The sequence below is a fragment of the Lagopus leucura genome, unplaced genomic scaffold, assembly GCF_019238085.1.
Source record: "Lagopus leucura isolate 7727_CA_CO unplaced genomic scaffold, USGS_WTPT01 Super-Scaffold_741, whole genome shotgun sequence".
In the NCBI taxonomy this organism is placed as follows: domain Eukaryota; kingdom Metazoa; phylum Chordata; class Aves; order Galliformes; family Phasianidae; genus Lagopus; species Lagopus leucura.
The window spans coordinates 12,006,474-12,033,685 of NW_024962256.1; the positions used below are offsets into that span (position 1 = coordinate 12,006,474).

General features: G+C 47.5%; 1 protein-coding gene across 1 annotated transcript in view; it reads left to right on the forward strand.

The window, feature by feature from the left end:
- Positions 1-27,212, forward strand: part of INPP5A (inositol polyphosphate-5-phosphatase A) — a gene marked incomplete at its 5' end in the record, with an annotated part of 209,170 nt that overhangs the window by 27,692 nt on the left and 154,266 nt on the right. Inside the window, one exon of the mRNA XM_042863573.1 lies at positions 16,595-16,636. Within this exon, the coding sequence (XP_042719507.1) occupies positions 16,595-16,636 (42 nt within the window). The remainder of the gene's footprint in view (positions 1-16,594; positions 16,637-27,212) is intronic.

Below are 27,212 nucleotides of genomic sequence, written 5' to 3' on the forward strand. Positions count from 1 at the left end.
AGGCTGCCCAGGGCCCCATCCAATGGCCTTGAACACCTCCAGGGATGGACAGGGCATCCACAGCCTCTCTGGGCAGCTGCTCCAGCACCTCACCACTCTCTCCATAAAGAACTTCCCCCTGACATCCAATCTCAATCTGCCCTCCCTCAACTTCAAACCATTTCCCCTTGTCCTGTTGTTATCTGCCCTTTGCAAGAGTTGTTTCCCCTCCTGTTTGTAGGCTCCCTTTAGGTACTGAAAGGCTGCAATGAGGTCACCCTGCAGCTTCTCTTCTCCAGGCTGAACAATCCCAGCTCCCTCAACCTGTCTATGTGGGGGAGGTGCTCCAGTCGCCTCCATCATCTTTGTGGCTCCTCTGGACCCTCTCCAACAGCTTCCTGTCTTTCTTGTCCTGGGGGCTCCAGCCCTGGACGCAGTGCTGCAGATGGGACCTCACGAGGGCAGAGTAGAGGGAGACAATCACCTCTGTGTCCCTGCTGGCCACCCCTCTTCTGATGGAGCCCAGGATCCCATTTGCTTTCTGAGCTGCAGGAGCACACTGCTGGCTCATGTTAAGCTTTTCATCTATCGAGACCCCCAGGTCCTTCTCTGCAGGGCTGCTCTCAAGGACTGCTCCTTCCAGTCTGTATGGATGCCTGGGATTCCTCCAGCCCAAGTGCAATATTTTGCACGTTGCTGTGTTGAACCTCATCAGGTTCACCTGGGCCCACCTATCCAGCCTGTTGAGGTCCCTCTGAATGACATCCCTTCCTTCAACTGTGTCGACTGTGCCACTCAGCTTGGTGTTGTCAGCAAACTTGCTGAGGGTGCGCTCGATTCCGTCATCAATGTCACTGATAAAGTTGTTAAAGAGCACTGGACCCACGATAGAGCCTTGGGGGACACTACTCATTACTGGCCTCCACCTGGACATAGAACCATTAATCAGCACCCTCTAGCTGCAGCCTTTCAACCAGTTTCTTATCCATTGAGTGGTCTACCCATCAAATCCACATCCCTCCAATTTGGAGATAAGGATGTGGTGGAGGACTGTGTCTAAGGCCTTACTGAAGTCCAGGTAAATGACATTGGTTTCTTTTCCCTTGTCCACCAATGCTGTCACTCCATCATAGAAGACAACCAGGTTGGTCAAGCATGACCTTCCCCTGGTGAAGCTGTGCTGGATGTCTCGGATCACACACTCGTTCCTCATGTGATCAACCATGTCATCCAGGAGGATCTGTTCCATGATCTTCCTAGGCACAGAGGTGAGACGCACTGACCTGTAGTTCCCCAGGTCCTCCTTGCTCCCTTTCCTGTCAATGGCAGTGACCTGACCCTTCCTCCAGTTATCCAGGACCTCACCTACAGCCACGACTTTTCAAATACGATGGAGGGCGGCTCGGCAACCACCTCAGCCAGCTCCTCCAGAGCCCTGGGATGCAGCCATCTGGTCCATAGACTTGTACACATTCAGTCTCGTGAGGCGGTCTTGGACCTGCTCTGTCCTGACAGTGGGGGGGGATTTACCACCCCGGTCTCCACCTGGAGGTTTAGGGATGCAGGGCTCAGGGATGTGAGAAGTACTGGAATCCTGGCTGCCAGTGAAAACCGAGGCAAAGAACTCATTCAGTACCTCAGCCTTCTCTTTGTCTGTTGAAGCCAGCTCTCCTTTCACATTTACCAAAGGAGGTTCACTCTCAGAAGCCCCTGAAGAAAGTTGTATGGAGCAGAAATTGGGAAGCAAAACTTGCTCACCTTCTGCCTTGGTAGCTGAGCCGTTTGCTGTCTCCACCCTTCTGCTGCTTTACCCATCTCATTATTTACATAACTTTATTCCATATCCAGATTACTGTCCTATTCTACCCTTTATGGTTTCATCTGTATTAAATCAGTGATACTTAATCTTAAGCATGCAAAAAAAAATTTCTGTAGAAGACTGTGGATGAGCTGTTTTTCACTTCTTCCAGAAAGTAATTTTGAAAAATAATTTTGCAGAAGTAACATTGCTGAGCAGCAGAGAGCTCATCACAGCTGTGCAGCCTGTCGGGTCCCTGCTCCATGCTGCAAAAGTAGTTATGTTGCCATGTCTGGTGCTGGAGTTTGAGGTGGATCTGTCTTTGTTGTGGAGTGGTGAGAGCTGGGGGTGGTGCAGCACAGAGGGGTCCCAGCCCTCAGCACAGCACTGTAATGCTGCACCTTGCTGACAGCTGTGAAATTTGGAGGATTTGGTCCTGGTTTATTTGTACTTTAGAAAACATACGCATCGTGTTTTCAAGTTTCTTTCTGTATAAACAGTGAGAAATGATTTTCCTTTCATAGGAATAATGACAGGTACTCATCTGGCCTTTGGAGTTTGAAAGAAGAATAAAGATGGCAAACCCAGAGCAGAACTTAGTGAGTGCTGTGTGGCATTTGGTCTGGCTGCAGGAGCTGGGGCCATCCGTGTGGTTGTGGGAGCTCCCAGCATGGGCTGTACCTGATGCCCACTTGATGCCAAGAAGCTGTTGCTCATGCTGTGTGGCGTGGGTTGGCATCAGTGATCTCAGTTCCTTGGCGAAACTGCTGCTTTGGGGCAACCAGTTAATTCAGTGGGTACTTTGTGAAAGCTGGTTTGGATTTCTGCACGGTTTGTCTGCTGACTGTTGAGTTTCTTCGCTTTAACTTTGTGAAAATCTGCAGAAAGGTCCTCGGGGACTTAATTTTGTAAAATGTGGATGTGAGGTCAGCTGCAGGAACAGAAATGCATTGGGTCAATTTCTGTGTCTTGTTTTGCAGTGATGTATTGAAAATTACAAAATGGTAAGTTATTGCTCTTTATTGCTAAGGAATCATTCGGTGGGAGCTGCAGACAGCCGTGGGGAGTGCGATGGGGCTGGTGAAGTCTGCACGGCGTTCTGTTCGAAATGCCGGTCTGTCTCGCGGCAGTTCTCTCCAGGCACGTCTTTCCCAAGCAGTGTGCTGTTAGTGCCTGTGACTCCGCCACCCGCTGGGTGTGACGCCACCCCTGTTGTTTGGGAGCAGCTTGATTCATTGGTTCCACTGTCCGCACTTGCAAGTGCAGAGTCAGCGTGGTAATGTTATTTGTCGAAAAGGTTGATAATTATTAATGTTAAACCTTCATTCGGGTTGTGCTGAGAACGGTGTTTCTCCTGAGTACGGTGAATGCTTTGATGCTTCCCTCTGCTGGTGGTCGCAGTAATCTTATCTGCAGTATCCATGGTGATCCGGGGGGACAGTGGATACTTATGGGATTTGACCTGTCCTGCAAAGTTCTAATTTAATGTAACAGTTGCTGAGGTGTTTTTGTGGTGTGGAGACAAATAAAAATTGGGTAAGTGTCTCAGCACTTTAGAAAGAAGAAGAAAATGAAGTCTGTGAAGACAAAGACTGGGCTGTGGGGTTCAGGGTCTCTTACCAGAGCTGAAAGGTTTGTGTGAGAAATCATTTTGTGAGCTCTGATTGTATTTTGATGTCATACTTGAGCGATTTCTACGGGCCTTTTTGGATGAAAGACAAGTTTTCTGCACTGGATCTTCAGTATGAATTTAAGTAGACCATTAGATCCTGCAAGAAATGCGCTCTTCTCTCTGTGTTTTCTTGCTGGAAGTTTTGGAGCATGTTTCTGAAGGCTGGGAGTTGAGGAAGGCATCTGGGTGGCAGTGGCTCAGAGGCTCCTACTGGGATGATGTGGGCTGGCAGGTGGCAGGCAGCTCTGGGGAGAGCCGTGGTGGTGTGGAGCATCAGCTGGGATGTCAGCATCACTGCAGGCTGCACAGGGCAGAAGAACCAGGTGAAAGCAGTGCTTGTTTGGCTCCTAGTTCTGCTTGTTTATACTTTGTGACATGAAAGACTGGTGTAGGGTGAGGGCAGTTTGTGTTGCAAGTTATCACAACTTGCTTGGGTTGTGCAACAAAGCTAGATGCAAGGTTTCACTTTCACAAGTGAAACTGCCTGTGTGCCTCTGTTGGGCTGAGAAGCTGCTGGGTTGTGGTGTGGGGAGGCTTGCTGAGCCGGGACATGCTGGTCATTCTATGTTGGAGGTTTGCTTTCTGCAGCATGGCTGACTTCAGGGGTAAAACCCAGCCAGGTGTGGGCACAGGCAGGCGTGCAGCAGCTGCTGCAGGGCTCTGTCATGTCGGCACTGCAGCTGCAGGTCAGCTGGAAGTGGTGAGACCTTGGCCGTGGAAAAATGGGAACCTCACTGGATGTGATGCCAATGCTGCACACGTAAATAGGGAGCTGACTGCAGGCAGCAATATGCGTCTGTCCTTCTCATGCAAATTAAGTTTCCATACTCGGGGACAGAAGTAGCCTAAGTCTGCTTAAGGAAAATGAAATGTAACAAGTTTGTGACCATTAACGCAGGGTAACAGTCAGACTAGTAGTGCGAGCCTCGGTGCTAATAAGGCATCTTTCTGACCTGTGTTGGATCTTTGTTTTAGTTTAAGCAGCCATGAATTTTTTTAAACTAGAGAGGTGTTCATAATCTGTTGTTCAGTAGTCTGCAGTTTTTTGTTAATAAATTGCATGCGTTCTGGAATCCGCTGCTTTTGTTCAGAGAGCATGCACCATCTGACACAGTGCTCACTCATGTTCCTGGCTTTTGTTGCCTGCCTAGTATTTCCTTCCTTGAGCATCTATATTTAGTGCCGAGAAATATTCACTGTGGCATAGGACTAAACACAGTTGCCTTTCAAACAAAAGGAAACTGTTCTCTTTAGGGATAAGCATTGAACGAAGGGCAGGATTTCCTGTGGAAACTCAAGTGCATGAGAGCGGACTTTTACTTTGAATGCAAGGGCAAAAAATGCTAAACGAGAAACCTGGGCAACTTACACTAACAGAAGATATTCCCTCTTGCCTTAATTATTCCCTTACTTTTTGACATACATTTCCTTAGCTTGAATTTGGCCATCTTTGGGGAGGTGGTGAACAATGCCATTTTAAAATGCTAAGGCTACAGCTGTCCAGAACTGACAAGCTGACACTGCTGTGTGGCTTTGCCGATCATTTTTTAGTACCAGCAATGAGGGCAGCTGCTCTCTGTGCTCCATGTTACATCTCTGTAACGCAGCTTTGTGCCACATAAGATGGGGAAAATGCTGCAGTCTCACCTCTGACGATGAAAAATCAGCTTTTGTAGTCCAGAAAATCAGTGACAGATAGGACAGGCTTTGAGAGAAGCAGATTTGTTTGCTGGTAGGTACAGCTGCATGTGCTAGAAGATACTGAATGTGGAGTTTCCTCTTCCTTGCTAGTAGCTCTAAAAAGAGTCTTTCAGGATAAAACTGCTGAAATGTCAAGTCTGTCCCAGTGATGAGAAGGGACAAAACCAAGAGCTGGGCAGTCTCAGCAGGGAATAAGTTCTTTTTCTTTTTGTGTAGTTGCAGGAACACCATTTGGTTGCAAGTCCCCCACTGAAATCTCTTTCAGTGTATGTGCTGGCTGATTTGCTTGAAATGTAGGAACTCGGGAAGTTTGCATGCTGTTGTAACCCATCCAATGCTGTGTGTTTCCATCTGCAGTGACATGGCTCAGCTCCCCAGGCTGGGGCAGTCACGCCCCGGGTCAGGATGGCAGGACTTGGTATAACAGTGACCACCCTGTGTCTGAGGCTGTGAAGTGGAGCTGAGGGGGCAGAGGCAGAGAAGCTAAAGGTTACTCTTGTCTCTTATAAAGCAGAGGTGCAGAATGGTGTTCCCTTTGCTGGTGGCTGACATAAAGACCATTATCCTCTCAAAGCCCACCCAGCTCCACCCTCTGCCATGGGCAGGGACCCCTCAGTCATTTCAGGCAGCCCAGAGCCTGTCCAGCCTGGCCGTGGGCACCTCTGCTAGCCAGATCCTCCTGCTGTGGGGCAGGCCAGCAAGCAGGTCATGCAGCCCTTACTGACCGCATGGAGACAATGAAGCAACTAAGAATATGAGATAGCAAAGATCGTAATAAATTTACACCCCTCCCATTTCTTTTTTAAAGGATTTTTGAAAGTTCTCACTGAGGACAAATTCCTGATGGTTCTTGTGTGAATGTTTTATGGAGGCTTTAGGGCTGTAGAATCATGGACTGGTTTGAGTTGGAAGGGACCCTAAAGATCATCCAGTTCCGACCCCCTGCTGCAGGCAGGGACACCTCCCGTAGCCCGGGTTGCTCACAGCCCCATCCAGCCTGGCCTTGAATGCTTCCAGGGAGGAGGCATCCGCAGCCTCACTGGGCAACCTGTTCCAGTGCATCACCAGCCTCACAGTGAAGAATTTCTTGTAACCTCTGGTCTAAATCGACCCTCTTCAAGTTTAAAGCCACTTCCCCTTGTCCTGTTGCTGTATGCTCCTACACTAAATCCCTCCCTAGCTTTTCTGTGGGCACCTTTTGGGCCGCTAGAAGGTCTCCCTGCTGCCTTCTCTTCTGCAGCCTGAAGAGCCCCATGTCTCTCAGCCCGGCCTTGCAGGCAGGTGCTGCAGCCCTCGGATCATCTTCGTGGTCCTCCTCTGGACCCGCTCCAGCAGCTCCAGCCCTCCTTGTGTTGGGGGCCCAGAACTGGACGCAGTGCTCCAGGTGGGGTCTCCTGAGAGCAGAGCAGAGGGGCAGAATCACCTCCCTCGCCCTGCTGGTCACCCTTCTCTTGATGCAGCCCGGGATGCAGTTGGCCTTCTGGGCTGTGAGAGCAACTGCTGGCTGTGTTGCATTGTAATCAGTCAGCACTCCCAAATCCTTCTCCTCAGGGCTGCTCTCAAGCCATTCTCTGCCCAACCTGTATCTGTGCTTGGGCTTGCTAGGATGCATCCCCTTGATCTGATTGAGAGCAGCATGGGTTGTCATTTTTTGTTTTGTTTCTCTTTCAGAGCAAATTAAACCTTTCCTTTCTGAAGGAAGCTCAGTTTTTGTCAGCATTCCCTTGCTAAGCAGTGAACGAGCAGGAGCTAGATTGCTTGGTGGTGTCCAGCAAGAGTAGGAGGCAGTGGGCACAAAGTGAAATACAGGAAACTGTTTAGGGATGAAAGCTTGTGGTGTGCTCCAAGGCTGCCCAGCGAGGCTGTGCTCCTCTGTCCCTGGAGGTGCGTTTGATGCGCCTGGACATGAGTTGCCTGCCACAGGCTCCTGCCAGGAGGGGGATGGGACAGAGCCCTGTGTTCCTGCCAGCCCTGTGGGCTCAGATCCAAAGCAGATGTAACAGACATTAACTACTGCATTACAGCTGCTGCATTTTCATTTCCCGTAGTCCTTATCCAAACCTGTGGTCAGCACAGCAGATCTTGTGAGCAGGTGAGGGGCACAGTGGACACAGCTGAATCAAACGCCTGTTGGGACAGCAGTCTTTGAAAGCAAACAGGAAATGTGACGCTTATCAGTGCTCCCCAATATTTACTTGTTTAAACAGCGGGTGGCTTCTTCCCCTGCTTTAGGTTTTGTGGATGCTGAAATTCAGGCAGGAAGGCAAAAAAAGAGGTAACTTCTGCGACAGCAGTAAATTTCGTTTCTGTCTTTCCGTAACAACAGGAAGAGTGCTGGAAGTGAAAAGCTGTATGTAAATAGCAAACTGTCTCACAGAATCCCAAAATGGCTGAGACTGCCAGGACCTTGTGGGGCCCTCTGCCCACCCCTGTGTCAGCCCAGCCGCCTAGAGCCGTGCCCAGCCCCACGTCCAGATGGGACAGGAGATCCCAAGGAGGAGATCCCACATCCTCCGGGTCCCTGGGCCAGGGCTCAGCCAGCCACCCAGCACAGCAGTGCCGCCCGTAGGCAGGGGAGCTCCTGGGCTGCAGCTTGTGCTCATGGCCTGTGGGCCTGGCCCTGGGCATGTCTTTGCACCTCCACTGGGTATTTGTGCCATCCTTGCGGTGATTCTGAACAACTTCTGCACATCATAGGGCCATTGACTAAAGATGCATGCAGTACAGAACCACATCAGATAGAAAAAATAAACATGAAACCCACTCTACCTTAAATTGGAAGTCATTTCCAAGCATCTCCTTCAGTGCTTTGTTTCTGGTAAGCAGCTTTCATGTGATCTCCTGCTGTTGCATATTTATGTTAGGTTACTCTGTATATATTGGTGTGATGAGCCACGTTTTGGTATGCCCCCTGCTTCACAGAAAATTGATGGCTGCCTTTAGGACTTTGCTTTTCTGATGTGAAAGATTCTGTTTTGCTGGTCATGGAATCGGTTCTGTAACAATCCTGGGAAAGTCTTGGACTTTCACAGAATCACAGAATGGCTCGGGTTGGAAAGGACCTCATGGATCATGAATCTCCAACCCTGCCACCACAGGCAGGGCCACCAACCTCCACATTTCATAGCAGCTCAGGCTGCCCAGGGCCCTATCCAACCTGGCCTTGAACACCTGCAGGGATGGACGGGGCATCACAGCCTCTCTGGGCAGCTGTTCCAGCACCTCACCACTCTCTCCATAAAGAACTTCCCCCTGACATCTAACCTCAATCTGCCCTCCCTCAACTTCAAACCATTTCCCCTTGTCCTGTTGTTATCTACCCTTCCAAAGAGTTGATTCCCCTCCTGTTTGTAGGCTCCCTTTAGGTACTGAAAGGCTGCAATGAGGTCACCCTGCAGCTTCTCTTCTCCAGGCTGAACAAGCCCAGCTCCCTCAACCTGTCTTTGTAGGGGAGGTGCTCCAGTCACCTCCATCATCTTCGTGGCTCCTCTGGACCCTCTCCAACAGCTTCCTGTCTTTCTTGTCCTGGGGGCTCCAGCCCTGGACGCAGTGCTGCAGATGGAGCCTCACAAGAGCAGAGTAGAGGGGGACAATCACCTCTGTGTCCCTGCTGGCCACCTCTCTTCTGATGGAGCCCAGGATCCCATTTGCTTTCCGAGCTGCAGGAGCACACTGCTGGCTCATGTTAAGCTTTTCATCTATCGAGACCCCCAGGTCCTTCTCTGCAGGGCTGCTCTCAAGGACTGCTCCTTCCAGTCTGTATGGATGCCTTTCATCTCTGATCAGAAAGCGATTATCTTGTAAATGTGGCTATCTTCTCAAGAAGAGATCAGGTATTGCTAAGAGCAGTTGATAAGCACTGCTGTACCTCACTGTTTAGAGCTTGTGAAGTTTAAGTTCTAGAGCTTTTCTCATGGAAGTTCCTTCCTACAAAAGTGAGTAATTGAGTAGTATTGCATCCCTTTCCCCCAAACACATTCTGATTTCTTAATCAGCCAAAATATTCAGGAAGAGGGGTAATTTTTATAAGTGGATAAGTAGAATTTTATGTATACGAATGTGATGGCTTGGTGCAGTCTTTCTTGTGTGACTGTTCGGTCCACATTTAGGCTTTGGTCTGCTCCCAGCTTTGTAACATCAGACAGCAGCAGTGGTTCTTTTTCTTCCATATGGTCAAATAAGATCTGCCATAGCTGGCAGGGTGTTGTTATTTTGGCCCCAATACAGTATCTGCTTGCTTTGTTTGGCCTGGAGCAGAGGAAGCTGAGGGCAGCTCCCATGTGTTGGCCCTACAGCTTCCCAAAGGGGAGCTGCAGAGAGCTGCATGGAGCTCAGCGAGCGCTGCGGCACTGCTCTCAGCTGCAGGGTGGGGGGTTGGGTTCTGCTGTGTGGAGATGGGCTGGACTGGAAGTGTCCCACGAGGACCATCAGGTTGGAAATACATAGTGATTCTGTGTTTGATTCTTTTATTTCAGAAAACCTGACTGCAGGCCATGCGGAAGGTCTAGCCTGCTGTAGGATGGCTTTTCTCTGCTGTTCTACCCGTGATGGCTTTTAGGCGGTATTTTGTACATTGCCTACTGTTCTGCAGTCACTGCTGGGGCTGTTTGGCCCAAGAGATCAGGTTGGAGCCATGTCATGCATACAAAAAGACATACCGAATTAGCTAGCCTGCCATAATTGTCTTCAAAGCATTCATTTCTTGCTTGAAAGCCTCTTGGGTCTGTGTGTTGCTTTGAGACAGCAGGGCACTGTGAGGAGGCATCCTGTTGTCACAGCCCACAGGCTTGGCGCAGCACTCAGGGCGCTTCCAGGCCTCCGTGACATCACCTACAGGAAGAGCCGGCCTGCCCCCGGCCCCATGGCTGTTCTCACTGCTGGTCTCCCTGCCTGGGAGCAACGCTGGAACTAGAAACGTGCTGCATGTTGAACTCTGTTCCTGCTACAACTTGCGTGAAATGTGAATGACAGGACAAGCACAGTGGCTGCAGGCTGGGTGTTTGGCTCTCAGTGCATCTCGCTGACCTGCTGGCCGTGATCAGACTGTTGCCAGCCATTGACTGCAGTTCCCTTTTTTTTACTGCTAGGGTTCCTTTCTGACTTCTGCTGTCCGGCTCTTTGGGATGGCTGGGCGGAGCTGTGCAGGACTCAGCAAACAGCATTCAGCTTAACTGCTGGGTTTGTTATGTGCGTGGGGCTCTGTGTTGTTTCACTTCTCGAAGTTCACAGGCTCAGCAGTTTTTCATGTGGGATTTAAAAGGAGGGGAACTTAATTATGCAGCAGATTTAACTTTTGAAACTGGATCCTAAAAAAGACTGTATCCTTGCTGTGTATGTTTTAAAAGTAGTTATAGATAATGATTAATTGTCTCTGGGTTTAACCTGGGGAAGTGTTTAAAGATCTAATTAAAAAACAAACAAACAAACAACAAAACAACAACGACAAAGAAAACGGGCCATCTTGTGTAGGCAGGATAGAATTGCGGTAGTGGTTGTCAATATTGCTAGAGCTCTACTTTGTCTATCAGAATGCAGGAGCAGATTAATGTTACTTACTGTTGTTTTCAGTATAGGGTCTGGTTTCCCCAGTCCATTCCAAAATCAGGGTATGAAGTAATTGAATGCTTGAGTCTGTTAATACAGTTAATCCGTGCTCCTTGCAAACAGTTTGGGCTGATAAATACATAGGGTTGGATTAGCTGTTATTGTTAATACTCTTAATATGCTGCTTATTCAGATATCTGAGAGCCTTTAATCTTTCTGTAAGAAGCTGGTAATAAAAGTTAAGTTTGAGACGTGTTGGGAGTTTACTAGGGTAAGGTTACAGTTGAGATTCACGGCTTTATTCAGATCCTGGCAGTTGCAAAGCGCTGTATGTCAGTAAGTACCATGCCAGGACATGTATTTTCTTATGCGTGGGATGAGGATAAAGGCGAGACAGCCAGGGCTGGGATTGAGTCTTGGTTTGTGTTTCAGATGTGCTGGGGGAAGGTGTGCATGCAGGAGCATGATGCTACTGTGGCTGTGGTATGAGTGTGCTCACAGGAATGGCAGTGAATAAATGCTGTCCAAAAAGTTATTGAACTTCAGTTCTTTCAAGGATGTACTCAAATGTATGCTAGCCCTGTGTGAATCAGGTCAGCAGTGTCAGGCCTATGTGCTCACGCTCATTTCCAGGTGCTGCCACAAGCCCATGTTTTCCAAGGCTCTGGCAGGCGTAGCCACCGACTGCCTGGGGTCTGCAGGGCAGCGTCGGCTGCGTGACCCCGGGGGGGGCTGGGCACCCGGGCTGTGAGCTCCCAGCACCTGCACTGAGAATCAGAGCAGTGGTCTCAGGGAACCCCTTAGTCCACCTACGGCTCTGGGAATGTTTAATTCGAGCGCTGAAGAGTAGGTTATTTGTACCTTTTGTCCGACTCATTGTGCAAGGCCCAAGCGGCCAGTTCTCTGTGTGTTCATGGTGAAGCTCAGTGAGTTTTCACAAAGTGAAAAAAATGAGATTATTATTGACTAAAAATAAACTTTGAAAAAAAGAACATGCTTTCTATAATTCATGTACTTTTTTTCCATTTTCCATTGAGTAAATCTAGTACAACTTTGTAGGAAATGGAAATACTGGGCAAAAGATAGCCTAGTTGTATGTTTGTTTTGAAAAGCTGCTTGTTTGCAGGATATTGGCAGCTCACACGGTATCCATTTGTTTGAAAGCTTGCGCCTTTTCCTTATAGCCTGACCAATGCAGTAACCAGTGTGAAACTAATAGACTTCAAATACGAAGTCAGCATGAAAAGAGGCTGTAGTGGGATTTGAAATTCCAGGAAAAGGTCAAAATCTCTTTGAACTGAAGGGAGCGGCGGTGCGTGGTATGAGCATCCTGTTGTTCTGACATGGATCCACGTGGTTCTACAGGCTAGAGTAGGTCAAGCTAGGTTTTAGGGACGGGCTTTGTATTTGTGGCTCCACTTACTGCACGTGGTTAAATGAAAGGTTAGGATGAAGGCTTGTGCTCTCCAAGACCTCGGGCTGTTTGTGGGGCTGAAGCGCACAGTGAAGGCAGGCTGCCCAAGCTGCTCTGTGCCTCGCATGGCAGTGCGCTGGGAACGGCGCCTCATGGGCACAGTGCCTGCATGCTGTGTGCGAGGCTGCCTGGCACCTGGGCGGCTTTTGGGCTGCGAGGGGCCGTGAGGGCAGGCGTGGTGGAAAGTCGCTTTGTGCTCAGGAAAGTGACGCTTCTGAGAGTGCTTGCCTCCTTTCTTCTATTCTCTCCACTGCTGCTTGAGCTCAGCGCTCTTCGGCTGCCTATCAGAGAATGCCCAGAGCAGATGGCGGGCTGCGGAGAACTGGAGCTGCAGAAGCCAGAAAGAAGCAGGCTGATAAGGCTGAGTTTGGGATCCTGCGTGCTGGGAGATCAGCTCAAGTGCGTGGATGAAAGGATTCAGCGCAAGGGAGGACAAGGAAAAGATTACCTTCATTTACATTACAGAAAGAACGAGATAATTTAATGAAGGGCAAAAACTGTGTGGATGGGAAGAAGGCCAAAGAGTCTGGAAGACACAAAATGTGCTGTATCTAGTTTTAAACAGAGAAATAAAAGGAAGATAAATGGTCTTTCTACTTGACTGTTATCTCTAGTCTTTGAGAACTTAAAGTAATTTACACAGAGGTGACTGGGGAGAAGCTGGGAGCAGAGAGCTGGCTTACAGAATCTCGTCCAAGAGCGCTGAAAGCAAAGCGAGGATGTTGCTGTGCCCGAGGCTGCAGGAGAAGTGTGGTGGTGGAGGCTGACCCAGCGGAAGGCTGGGCCTCGTGCACTGCGGGCGGCTGGAGCAGGAGTCCTAAGCCCAGCTTTCTGTGAAGGAGTCCTCGTTAGCAACCTGGTAGTCTAATTAAATGTAACTGCAGGATGTGAGGCTAGCAGACTTCACTGTCATGTTCCAGTGCTGCTGCTCCTTTTCCTGATGCATGCATTTTTGCTACTGCTTCTTCAAAAGATGTTATTTGGGAAGTCTGCAACCTTTGTTCTGCACCTGTTAGTATTTTTCACATTGAGTTTTTGTCACCCGTTGTTATCTGTTCCCAAAAAGCCTTGGAGTTAAGCCACAGAACTGAAGAGAGAAAACTGGCTTCAAATGGGGAAGCACAAATCAAAAGTAAACTTAAAATACAGAGTAGAGATTGGGCCAGCAGGATATGCAAATGTGTTGGGTTCTGTTAATGAGGGGTTGGATGTGGTTGGGTGGATATGGTGGGGTGGGGCTTTTCTTCATTGGGCAGCCTGATCCCGTGTAGCCCTGCCCGCAGCAGGGAGTTGGAAGGACGGGGCCTTAAAGGTCCCTTCTGGCCTTAAACTGTTCTTATTCCTGAGCTGAAGTCCTGGAGACGCATGGTGAAAGGCAGTGGTGGGTGCACAGAGCATTCCTGCTGTGGCTTACAAGGCTTATAAGTAGTGTCTGCTGTAGCCGAAAATAAGAGGGAAAGAGAACCTGTTAAAAGCTGCCGATAATGCCTGTGATATTCCTCCATGTGAGTCTGTCTGCGGGCTGCTCCCGCTTCTTCACTTGCAGCTTCTGCTGCAGCCATCTGCAGCACGTGTAGCCACTGTGCATTTGTTTCACACTGGTTTGAGGTCTTGAATTTGTTTGGAAACTGATTTTTCTGTATCTGTGGGCATCATGTCTAGTCAGAGTTGTGGTCTGAGATGGTGATGCTCTTCATCTGTAACACCTGTCCTTCATATTGAATGGTGTCTGGTGATATCTGATAGCTGCAGGTGTTCGCTGTGCCTCTGTGGCACCTGCTGCAGCAATGTCCCAAAACGCTGGAGGGCTGAAGCCTGGGAAGAAGCCAGGAACCCATCTGTTCTCAGGGGCAGCTTGGTGTTTCCACTTACTGGAGGAGATTCAAGAGCAGCATGGACATACGTCATTCTGTTGTGCTCTATGCTGTCTTTCGGGGGCTGTTTCAGGGCACTGTGCATCACCTACTTCTCTCCCCTGTGAAATACAGGAGCAGGGCAAGCTTTGCATTGCCTTGTGCTGTGATGAGGCTCTGCAGGTTGTTTGCAGAGATTGCTCTGACTGCCTGGGACCTAGTTTGCCACGTTTGTTGCCATTTAGCTGTGAGGCAAGTGGGTGAACCGATACCACTTCCAGCTATGTTTAACAGCAAAGTAATGTTGTGCTTTGTTTTCTCCTTTGGGATTCTTGTAGGATAAATGCTTTAAATACTCCTGATTGGTAGCAATTTTTTCTCAAGCAAGAACAAGCTTAGTTACTCTAATTTAACATATAGGGCATGTGTCAGAATTTACAGATGTGTATGCTGATTCAACTGAAAATTTCCAGATGTGCTAAATAAAATCTTAGCTTTATTCTGACATAGAAGGTCTGTGTCTGAAACTTGGGGAGGCTGTCAGTGGGGACCATCACACTCTAGTGCACTGCCTTGAGTTCAGGTGTGGGGTTTTGGGTTTGCTGTGCCCCCATAGGCAGCTGCTTGCTGTAAGTACAGGCTGTAGGTAAAAATAGTGCTCTTTCATATATATGTATTTTTACAAATGGCTGGTCTCTGTCCACTTTGGATTATTTTTCACAATTAATAGGCCTTCGGGGCATCTAGTGGCTGGTGTAAATAAGGTAAAGGAGAGTTAGGACTCTGAGGCTTTTTGATTTTAAGTGAAAGCTGTCTGTCACCCACTAAATAGCACTGCTTTCAGTTTTGAGAACAAGCACAGCAGTTGGTCTGCCTGCAGTCTAGTGCAGGGCTTGCTCATCTAGTCTTCATAACAGCCAGAAATGATTAATTGGAAGCTTTGCAGATCCCAAGATCTTGCCTTCTTGTTGGATTAAATTTGGCCTTCTGGTTGAAATCCTGCAGAAATTGCAGGCAATACGTGTAAGCAGGTTTCATCTTAATCCACATCTGTTCTGGTTACAACCAGTACGTCCTGTGCCACTGTCAAAACTTACAGTTAAGAACTGGCTTGAAAACACAGCTCCTGGTTGGTTTGTTTTCTCGTTGTTTCATGAAAGTCGGTTCTCATCATTATTCATGGAGTTGTCTCATGAAGTTCAAAATGAGTGGAAAAAGGGTTAAGCTTGCAAGAACAAGTGCTTACAGAGACAGTATTCTTTTGGAGAGAATATTTTATCCCTTGCTTCATTGCCGGCAGTTTTTTGTGTCTGCAGCTTCCTTGCTGTGGCTCTGTAATATTATTTGGCTGAGCGGAAGGGCGTGAATGGGAGACATGAATGTTTTGCCCTGTGTTTATTAAAGACGACCCCGAAGTTGGGCTGAGCCCTGTCCCTCTGGCTGAGAGGTGGAGCTGGGCCAGGTGTGGGGTGGGTGCACAGGGCCAGGATGTGAGGAGGGGCTGCTGGTCCCTGCGCTTGCCTGCTCTGAGCCCAGCAGCAAGTTGCCACAGGCAATGCTGAGGAAGCTGGTTGTGAGAAAATGAGAGCACCTGGGGAGTGGGAGCTTCACCTCCTTGCCCAGTTATATCTGAATTTGAGACCATTAAGAATGTGCGATCAACAAAAGGAAGGGGAGAGCAGGGGACAGAAGTGACACTTTTTTCCTCTTGGCTTTCCAAAAAAGTCTTTTTTTTTTTTTTTTTTTGAAGGAATGTGGGTGGAGGTTACTCAGTTCTTTATGGAATAAATCTGTAAGTGTAGAGTTGTGTTCAAATAATTGAAAATAACACACTTTGATAGGAAAATGCAGCAGAACAGGACTGTGGTGCTGGTGTTGGCCTCTGACCAAACAGTGCCTGAACGGTTGCTGGGGAAGGATGGGGGACCTCTGATTTCCAGTTCCATGTGTTCTGCTGTGCCCCACAGGCACTGTGCGTTCCTACTGTTTCTGTAGAAGAGTGATTTGGGTCTGTGTTTTCTGCCTACAATCCAGGAATTAGCAAATCTTGCTGATAAGTCAGTAAATGTCCACACTAGATGTGTAGAAACCATCCGTCCACCTCTATAACCGTATCTGGTGTGCTGTGTGCTTCATAGAAGGCACAATGCAGTATGTTTTTGCTCTTCAGTTTTCATAACTTCTGTAACGACTTTGCACACTTCTCTCTGTTTGCTGCTGACAGGAGCCCCAGTGTCCTGCAAAAGCACAGCTGTCTGTGAGGCCGTTTGTTAGAATTAACTCTGTGTAATTTGAAACTGTGTTCTCAAATTGCAAAAACTGGGTGTCAGCAGTTCACGCAAAGGTTTTGAAATCCTGGCGTACTTCAGAAGCAGGTATTTTGATAAGCGTCAGGTCTGTGGATCTAATCACTGGGTCATCTTGTAAGAGCAGGGATGTAGTGAAGTCGTAGATGAAATGCGTCTCCCTTAATTGGCGAAAAATGGAAGGCACCAAGAGAAGGACAAGGGCTGTGATATTGTTGTGAAAATGTATTACTCTTGTTCCTAACTTTTTTATGTTTTGCTTTTCAGCCAGAAAACTTGCAGAAGAATTGGCTTCAGGAATTTTATCAGGTAAGGTGAAACTTCCTTCCTTATTAATAAAATAAAGATCTTTTGCTTTTGTGAAGTTGAAGTTCCTATATCATGTTCAAAACCAGTCTTAAAAAAAAGTGCCCTTGGATTTGTAATGATTAGTGTGTAGGCATCGTTTGTTCTCATTGACAGTCTTCTGGTTTAAAACAGTTTGGGTGCTTTGTAAAAATAAGTAATATATATGTTCACATTTTAATTAAAATCTTAGCCATTTCTGATGGTGGTTTGCAGTAGATCAGCCCTCTTATTTGAATTCGCTTGGAATTTTCCCGTTTATAAATATGTTATATTTAGAGCAATATAACAAGTACTGGAACTGTATCTTGAACATGTTATAAGCTTAACTGCGTATTTTTTAAGTGTGAAAGCCACTCTAACATGTTCTGGTTTTGCGTTAGAGGTTTAGAAACCTTCCATCCTTTCTGTGTAGCATTAGTGCTGTTTTACTTCGATAGTTTGTATCACAGCTTCCAGAATCAATAGGTTCTGAAGTTCCTTTATTTGTTATTAAATCCCTTATGGAAAAATGGTTAACACAACATTCTGCAGTTCAAGTTTTAAAGTGAAACTGCAGCAAACTGGATTTTCAGTGTTTTGTTACTTTTTTGTGACTGGAATTATAATCTTGGAAGGTCAAGGTTCCAATGCTATTTATGTCCACCACTGCAATACCATACAACACTGCAGTTTCTAGCAAGTTGAATGCAATTTGTAATGAAATGACCAGTTTGAGATTCATATTGTCTATCAGCTCCACGAAAGATGAGCTTATTTTTCTTCAGTCTTGATTGATTAGTGGGGTTTAATTTGTATGGGTTTCCTTGGCTAGTTCTGATTTTAAAAACCTTTTGACACTAAAAAAGAAAAAAAAACAAACCACAAAAACAACTCCTATGAAGGGAATATATATTTAAATAGATGGAAGCCTTTTTTTCGCATTTAGATCACTGAATATTTTATAACATTGTGTTACTTCTGCATGTTTATTGACAAGACTGTATGTTCAGTTGTTAGTGAAGTGAGGTGTGCGCTACTGAAGTGTCTCCAAATACTTGGTGGAAAACAGGAAAAGGAGGGGAGAAATGAGCTGCTAGTATTCTGGAGCAGAGACCACTGGTGTGGAACTGAAGTAGGTCTGTCTTTGTCCCACTGAATGTGGAGCACACCAGGCTCAAAGCAGGGAGAAATGGTTCCTTAGTGCGCGTGGCAGGTCAAGTCTGGGTGCGACCAGCTGAAGTGCAACTGCAGCAGCCCTGAGCCCATCCCTCGGATACAGCAGTTCTGCTGCCTCCTTCCTTTCCTCTCCTTCTGCCTTCCTTATCTGCAGTCCAAGGAAGCTGTGTTTAAAACAAAAATGTTGCCAGTTCTACTCATCACCAGTAGGGAATGATGCAAACAGTCCTCAGGAAGAAAGCAGGAGCCTTGAATCCTTCCTCCTCACGTCAGTGCCTTGGGTAGGATTGCTGCTTGCTCTGTTTGCTGCTGATGTGGTAGGAAGTGGAGTAAAACTTTAAGGAAGAGACTAACATGCTGTGCTAAAAGTAGCGCTGCACAGTCCTGATGTTAGGCTGCGTAGCAACCCAGTACATGTAGAACTTCAAATATATTTTTATTCAAGTTCTGCATGCTCGAAGTCCTCTGCAAATTGAAATTCATCGGAAGTGCTGAAAACTGGCTTTTAAAAAGGCTGGTAATGCTTCTTCATAAACTCAAAACCCAGGTAAACCACAGACCACAACTTTTTTCCATTCTTCTGAGGAATTCAATTTGCATATGTGGTTGTGTCACTACAGTTTGCATAACTTCTGAGAGTGAAGTCCTTGTGCAAGCTGTCAGAATAACCACTGCAAAAATAAAAGTACTCTGTTTAAAATGTTTTTAGAAATTAAGCCCATAATGAAAAGATGTCTTCATGTTTGAGTAATGGAGTTAAATCCAGCTGGTGATTGGTTATGAGTGGTGTTCTGCAGGGATCGGAATTGGGCCTGTCCTCTTCAATGTCTTTGTTGATGACCTGAACGAGGGCACTGAGTACACTCTTGGTAAGATTGCAGATGGCACCAGGTTGGCTGGAAGTGTCAGTCTGCCTGGGTGTAGCAAAGCCCTGTGAGAGATCTGGGCTGAGGCCAGCGGGATGATGATCAACAAATGTCGGGTCCTGCTTCGGCCACCGCAACCCTGGGCAATGCTACAGGCCTGGGGCAGAGTGCCTGGAAGACTGTGGAGAGGAAATGGACCTGGGGGTATTGATTGATGCTCAGCTGAACGCGAACCAACAGTGTGCCCAGGTGGCCAAGAAGGCCAATGGCATCCTGGCTTCTATCAGAAGTAGTTTCCTAGCAGGACCGGGGAAGTGATTGTCCCCCTGTACTCAGCTCTGGTGAGGCTGCACTGGAACTGTGTTCCAGTTTGGGTTCCTCACTGCAAGAAAGACATCACGGAATCGTCAGGGATGGAAGGGAGCTCCAGAGATCGAGTCCAAGCACCTGCCAAAGCAGTTGCGTACACCAGTTTGCACAAGTAGGTGTCCAGGTGGGTCTTGAACATCTCCAGAGAAGGAGACTTCATAGTCTCCCCAGGCAGCCTGTTCCAGTGCTCCGTCACCTCACTGTGAAGAAGTTCTTGTGCACATTTGTGCGGAACTTCCTATGCTGCAGTTTCCAGCCGTTTCCCCTTGTCCTGTCTCCACACACTGCTGAAAAGAGTCCTGCCTTGCCACTGCCCCCCACACCTCAGATATTTACAGACCTGGATCAGGTCCCCTCTCAGTCCTCTTTTCTCAAGGCTGAACAGACCCAGTTCACTCAGCCTTTCCTCATAGCAGAGATGCTCCAGGCCCTTCACCATCTTCGTGGCCCTCCACTGGACTCTTTCCAAGAGATCCCTGTCTTTTTTGTACTGGGGAGCCCAGAACTGGACGCAGTACTCCAGATGAGGTCTTATCAGGGCAGAGCAGAGGGGGAGGATCACATTGAGGCTCTGGAGCACGTCCAGGGAAGGGCAATGGAGATGTGAAGGGTCAGGAGCACAGGCCTTATGAGGGGCGGCTGAAGGAAGCTGGGATTGTTCAGTGTGGAGAAGAGGAGGCTCAGGGGAGACCTCATTGCTCTCTATAACTACCTGAAGGGAGGTTGTGGTGAGCTGGGGGTCGGCCTCTTCTCTCATGTAACGGTGATAGAACTAGAGGGAATGGCCTCCAAATGCACTGGGGAGGTTCAGGCTGGACGTTAGGAAATACCACTTCTCTGAAAGAGTGGCCAGGCGCTGGAATGGGCTGCACAGGGAGGTGGGGAGTCACCGACCCTGGGGGTGTTCAAGGAACGTTTGGATTTTGTGTTGAGGGACGTGGTTTAGTGAGAGCTATTGGTAATGAGTGGATGGCTGGGCTGGGTGATCTTGTAGGTCTTTTCCAACTTTGATTCTATGAATGTCAAATAACACATTAAGGAGCATTTCTATGGCTTTTTGTTTAAGTTCCAACAACTATAAGCTAGTGATTTTACATCAGCACAGGTCACTTACTTCATGTTTTATCATAGGTTACTGCTATATGCGTTTCCCAGAACATAGCGTGTGAAAGACTTAAACGTTAAAGTAGCCCACGCTAAAATTTTTAAGTTTGTGCCCCATTCCATGGGCAGTCTGATGTAGCACTTGATCTAGCACGTGCCTGCGGCAGGGGGCTGTTGGAACATGGTGATCCCTGATGTCCTTTCCAACCCAAGCCATTCTGTGATTCTGTGGTGTGATTCTATGAATACTGTATAATCACAGTCTTCCATGTTGGAAGGGGCCTCGGAAGGCCGCCCAGTGCCGCCCCTGCAGTGAGCAGGGACACCCACAGCTCCACCAGTGCTCAAAGCCCGTCCCCTGCTCTAGGCTGTCTGCAGTGACCGCCCCCACCTCTCTGGGCAGCCCATGCAGTGCCTTGCTGTAACACGCTTCTTCCTTATGCCCAGCCTAAACCTTTCATCTTTTAGTTTGAAACCATTTTCCCTTGCCCTACATTAATTTTTGCATATTTTTATGTTAAATTACACAATTTAACCAAGAAATGCAGATTAAAAAAAAAATAATTGAATTTTAGCGTGTAATTTCATCTTACAACATAGCAGCCCTCAGAGCTCACTACTTTATTACCTTTCTGAGCACTGTTGATAGAGCTGATAAATGTTTTACTGTTTTACTTGGATGTATCAGTCCCTAGTGAATTTGAAGTCTGCCTTTTGGATGACAGCTGACTTTGTATTTTAAAATTGGTCTACTATCAAACGCTGGGTGGCTTTCTGCCAGTTCGCAGCAGTTGCTATTTTTCCCCTAAGGAAAAATAAAGCGCAGTGACGGGGCAGACTGGCAGAACTCAGCCCAGCTATTTATGGGCCCCGGCTCCTGGCACAGCCCCAGGGCTGCTCCCAATGTCCTGCCTGGGCACACAGCTGGCTGCCTGCAGGAATGGCCCGAGCCTCAGCCTCGCTGCTGCTCTGGTTTCCCATTGCTGGCTGTGTGGTCAAGCTTTTCCTTCTCACTGCCGTATTTCTTTTCATTTGGTTGCATTGGTGAATACATGGTGATAATGTTGTGGTTTTGTAACGCTTTTCCTTGTGATATAAGCTGAAGGTATTATACTATATTCTGATCTGTATATAAGAGGGCTTAAAGTCAGTCTGAATAATCCCCTGCAAAGCAGGGGCAAGGTCAGCATCTCAAGCAGTGGCATTTTAGGAACGAGAAGAGGGTTCTGAGGAGACGGTCTGCCTGTCCATTAATGCTTAACAGACTGGTTAAAAGGTTAAAGCACGTCATCCGGTTAAAATACAGTGTCATCAGAAACATTCCCTAAATGACTGGGTGACAGTGTTCCTTCCCTTCTGTGGACTAGAATATTAACTTTAAAGTTAGCGTGTCATAATGCTTTCCAGACAGGAAAGCTCAGAGTGCCTAAGTTTGGGTTTTGCTGCTTTTGCCTCTGTAATTGAACGTGTTTTCAGATTTTCTCTACATAGCCAGAATAATAATACTTTTCCTTTTGGAAAACTTTTGTTTAATTCGCTTCCAAAAGCTTAATTTCAGAAACTTGCTCTCTTGGAATGTGGAAATTTGAGAAATGGTCTAGCGTTTTTCTTCTGCTACAGCTGTCATCGTATTTTGCGTCTTGCTGCATTTTGGCTCAGCACGACTAATTTTAATCTGTCAGCATGCATTGGAAGGCCAGGAGTACTTCCTCAATCCCTGGCATTGTGGAGGCAGGCTCCCTGCAGGCGGCTGCTGGCTGGAGGGAGCTCCGTCCCGTGCCTGCTCTGTGCTGCCGGCGCTGTGCTGTGGTGCTGCAGGGCCCTGCTGGCCCACTTGGTGAGATGTGTGAGGCTGTAACTGAGAATTTGGCAGCGACTTTGTGACTTAATTTGGGCCTGGGAGGGATATGTGGTCTGGCCTTGGTAATTCCAGGCCCTCCTGTTAGAAGAAATACCTCACCCTTCTTGGTGAAGAATTGAAGGTGCTTTTAAGGAGGCTGTCGAAGACCACGTGGGGATTTTTGTGTAGTTTTTTTTGTGACTCTCTTAGTGCTGAACTGCAGGAGGTTCTGTTCACGCCGTGCTTTACTTCTTGGATTAAGAGAAGGAAAAGGTGCACGGAATAAGCTCCCAGCTGAGTTTGTTTTATTTTCACTTGTGAAGCTCACAGTTAGAAAGGAATGCGAGTGGCTGTGTGCTGCTGCTATTTAAAACATGCTTTGAGTTAGGGGTGTGGACACAGGGTTCAGAGCTGCCAGGATTACACTGAAGTATTTCTTGGTTCACGGATGCATCCACCTCCTCCTGCAGAGAAGCCATTGGGGTTAAAATAAATAAATAAATAAAAGGATTGAATGTCCAGTAGTGGCCATAAACAGGATAGAAATGTACATTCTTCTCAGTGTGTGGTGCTGCTGTCACAAATGGGCATAAAGCCATTCTTAATGTGTGTCTTCATGCTTAAAACAGGCTATGATTTTTCTGCAGAAACCAGAGCATTGGCAAAGCTTGCGTTTTGAGCTTTTTTTAGCTGAGGTGAGGACAGTAAAGATAGCTGCAGTTCCTGCAGTCCTTTCTTGTGGCTGCAGTAAGGAACAAACCTAAACCAAAATGAGAATTAAGTCAGTTTCTGAGAACTTGCCTTGCTTCCCTGGAGTGGTTCAACTGCTGGGGGCCCGGGCAGCTGGGCAGTGCTCTCAACCAGAGCTGCCCCCCAGCTCCTGGTGAATCATATCAGACGAAGGTGGCCCAAAAGCCTGCGCTGGCAGGGCTGAAAGGGTTGGGTGCAGCCCTGACAGAAGAGATGAGGGGTACTGGTGGTTGGCAAGCTGGATGCGAGCCAGCACTGTGCAGCCCAGAAAGCCAACCGTATTCTGGGCTGCATTCAAAGCAGCAGGGCGAGGGAGGTGATCCTGCCCCTCTGCCCCCTCTGGTGGGGCCTCATCTCGGAGTACTGCATCCAGATGTGGAGTTCTCAGTGCAGGAGAGACATGGGCCTGTTAGAGAGCGTCCAGAGAAGGGCCACAAAAATGAACCGAGGGATGGAACACCTCTCCTGTGAGGGCAGGCTGAGAGAGCTGGGGCTGTGCAGCCTGGGGAAGGCTGTGAGGTGACCTGATGGCGGCCTGTCAGTATTTAAAAGGGAGCTACAGGAAAGAAGGGAACAGACTATTTAGCAGGGTTTTTGGTGATAGAATGAGGGGAAATGGCTTCAAGCTTAAAGAGGGGAGATTTAGGTTTGATATAAGGGAAAAAGTCTTCTATGGTGAGGGCGGTGAGGCTCTGGAGCAGGTTGCACAGAGGATGGGGTGCTCCATCTCTGGAGACTTTCAAGATCAGGCTGGATCTGGGCAACCTGATGTAGCTTTGGTGTCCCTGTTCAGTGCGGGGGGTTGCACTAGATGGCTATCAGAGGTCCCTTCCAACTCTAAGGATTCTGTGATTCTACATGTGTTGGGCATCCTGTAGCTTCCATAAAGCATAGGGTGGGATGTGCCAGCTGTCTGACAGGTGGATTTCAGCTCTGTTTGCTCCAGATTTGATGATTTTCACAGAGCCTTGTTCTCAGAATCCCTTTCTTTCAGTTGCAGGCCACAGCTAATTTTGTTAGAAATATCTTTGCCTGAGCAAAGAGGTACTGGTTTGGAATGGGCAGGCTCCTGTGTGCTACCAGGACACTGGGCGTTGTCTGTGGCTTCAGACTAATCAGTAGGTCAAACACTTTGCTTTGAATGTAGTCATATTAAAAAAAAAAAAAAAAATTGAAAGAACTTTCAGTGTTTGCTATAGGTAGAACTGACATTTAAAATAGGCAGCGTGGTTTTCTGAATTCACAGACTTGTAATTACAAGTCTGAGTTTTCAACATCTGTGCCCTCATGACCATTAATCTAAGAATTACAGCCTGTAAAAATTACTCTTGTGAATAGCATGTAAAAGACAGTATGTTCTAAGCATGTGTATAGTTTGTATACTGACATTATGGTCAGCTTCGTTGTTTTCCTTAGATGTGGAAACTGCAGTAACTTTCACGTTACGTAAAGCCAAAATTGGTAGTTAGCACTGTTATCACTTGTATAACTGACATTGTTTTTACTTCTACCCCTCTGATCACTAAGTAATTCACTTTTTGCCTTCTCTAGTATTATTCTCATACAAACGCTTGTGAAATCTTTGAATCTTCTCTTTTCATTAAGAATCTAGACGTTCTCATTGGCAGTGTAAGGCATTTATTTTAAATTCTGGATTTGCATTGTAGATTTGCAGCCTGTTTTGTTTGGTGTAACTTTAGATTGTAGTAATAAGAAATCGTGTTCTGCAGTTATGTGATGTATGAAGCTGGCAGCATTTGTTCTGCTGCCTGTTCTGGTGGCTTGTCACTGACTGCTTGGAATAGGCTACCACAGGTTTTGGAAGGCATGGATGTTGCATCTAAGGGATGTGGGGGGAGGGGGAGGGTAGGGAAGCAGGACAGAAGCTATACTTGGAAGAAGATGTCTTCCATTTAGGGAATAGTGTAATATGACAAAATCTGTGAGGAAAGATTTCCAGCCTGCTGGGCGTTGTGTTTGGCAAAGGGGGAGAACAAATGGACAGTTGTTCTGCTGAGCGCCACCTGGATGTTGTGCAGAGCAGGGGAGGAGGGGTGCCGGCTGAGTCTGTGCTGGGTGCGTTTCCTTCTGTTGCACGCTGTGGCTCTGCTGATGGGCAGCTGCTCCCTGCTGGCTCTTAGTGACAGCCGCCGTGACCTGGACTCGCACTCATTGCTCTGGAGCAGACTGGGCAGCACAGGGTTGTTCGTGTCTTCTGAGACGGCTTAGTGTGTGGTGCACTCTTTGTTTGAACTGGAAATTTGTAGGCATTTTGTAAAAGTGATGCTGCCAGGGATGCTCTGAAGGGATTTCAGAGGTCGCTGTGCCAACCACCATTGGTTAGGCAGTACTGGATGGCTGCTGTGTGCAGCAAAGCTTGTCCGTGTCTGGTAAACCCCTCTGCTCCATATGGGGTAATAATCCCTGTTGTCAGGCCAGGTCCTGCAGAAGGAAACCGGCAGGTATGCAATGCGCTTTCTGTGGTGCATTGTGCTCCTGTGCGTCGTCCTCACACGGAGCTGTGCAAATTCAGTGATAATCTGTTGATTTGCCAGAGAGAAGGGGAGGAAGGATGCTGCAAAATCTCAAGGTGCAGTTTGTGCTAATTTCTAATGTCTCATGCAGAAAATAATGTTTACAGTTAAAAAGATCCTACTTGAATCAAGGCAGTTGAGAAAAATCTTAGAAGCAAGGATGTTGTAGAGTGCGTGTCATAACTGGAAATTACAATGAAGATGAAAGAAACCTCTTGTATAGAGACAGGATTCAGTGAAGTCCTGATGCTGGCTGTACTGTCTCATTTCTTAATATGTACTGGTAAGTTGGATCTTAGCTACTGTGGCTTAGATTCCCATCTTCTGTTCAGTGAAAGCGTACTCTTTTATCTCAAAAGCATCCCTTGGAAACAAGGAGGAAAAATGTTGGTTTGGAGAAAAGTGAATGTGTATTTTGTAAGAATTGTGGTTCAGAGCGCTGTGTGTTTGGGGAAGATTTTTCTGTTCAACATGAAATTGGATGATGGAATGAGCTAGATGTTAAGCAAATGACAGAGTACTCGTAGGACATCAAATGAATTATTGTATGACTTATGTGAAGTGTCCAGTATCCAGTTTTAATCATAGAATGGCTTGGGTTGGAAGTGACCTCAGAGATCATCAAATTTCAACCCTCCTGCAACAGATGGGGACGCAAACCTCCAAATCAGGCACTAGACCAAGTTTCCAGAGCTGCAAGAGCACACTGCTGGCTTGTTCAGTTTTTCATCCACCAGCACCCCCAGGTCCTTCTCTGCAGGGTTACTCTCAAGTTCTTCTCCCAGTCTGTACACGTATCTGGGATCGCTCTGACCAAAGTGCAAACCTTGCACTTAGCATGTTGAACCTCATTAGGTTCACACAGGCCCACCTTTTGAGTTTGTCAAGGTCCCTCTGGGTGTCATCCCTTCCTTCTAATGTGTCAACGGCATCGCTCAGCTTGGAGTCACCAGCAGACTTGCTGAGGGTGCACTGGAGCCCATCGCTGACGTCACTGGTGATGCTGAAGAACATTGGTCCCAGGGCCCCTGAAGGACACCACTTGTCACTGGCCTCCATCTGGTCATAATGCCATTCAACACAAGCCTCTGTGTAAGGCCTTGTAATCAATTCCTTACCTAGCAAATAGTCCACCCCTCAAATCCTTAACTTCCCAATTTAGTGATAAGGATGTGGTGGGGGACCATGTCAAAGATCTTGCCCAAGTCCAGGTAGATGGCATCAGTCTCCTTCCCTTTGTCCATCGGTGTTGCCCCTCCGTCGTAGGAGGCCACCAGACTGGTCAGGCATGACTTTCCTTTGGTAAAGCCATGCTGGCTGTCTTTGATCACCTGCTCATTGCTCATGTGCCTTAACATGTTTTCTAGGAAGATCTGTTCCACAGTAATCCCAGGCACAGAAGTTAAGTTTACTAGCCTGTAGTCCCCTGGGCCCTCCTGCCTTCCTTTCTTGTAAATGGGAGTGACGTTTTCTTTTTTCCAGTCCACAGGGACTTTGCCTGACAGCCACTTCTCAAGTATGAAGGACAATGGCTTAGCAACCCCATCAGCCAGCTCCTTTAGGACCCTGAAATGCATATCACAGACTTGTATACATTCAGTTTCATGAGCTGGTCTCAGACTTGCCTTGCTTTTACAGTGGGGGAGTGGGGGTTGGTGGTGGTCGAATTTACTCCCACAGTTCCCACCTAGAGGCCCAGAGGTGCAAGCTTTTGGGACATGAGAAATATAAGAATCTTGGCTGACAGTGAAGACCAAGGCAGGGAACTCATTTAGTACCTCAGCCTTCTCCATATCTGTCATAGCTAGTTCTCCTCTCTCATTTTCCAAAGGAGGTATGCTCTCTTCAGCCTGCCTGTTCTGGCCAGCAAACCTATAGAAACCCTTCCTGTTGTTTTTAACATCTCTGCCAAGTTCAGT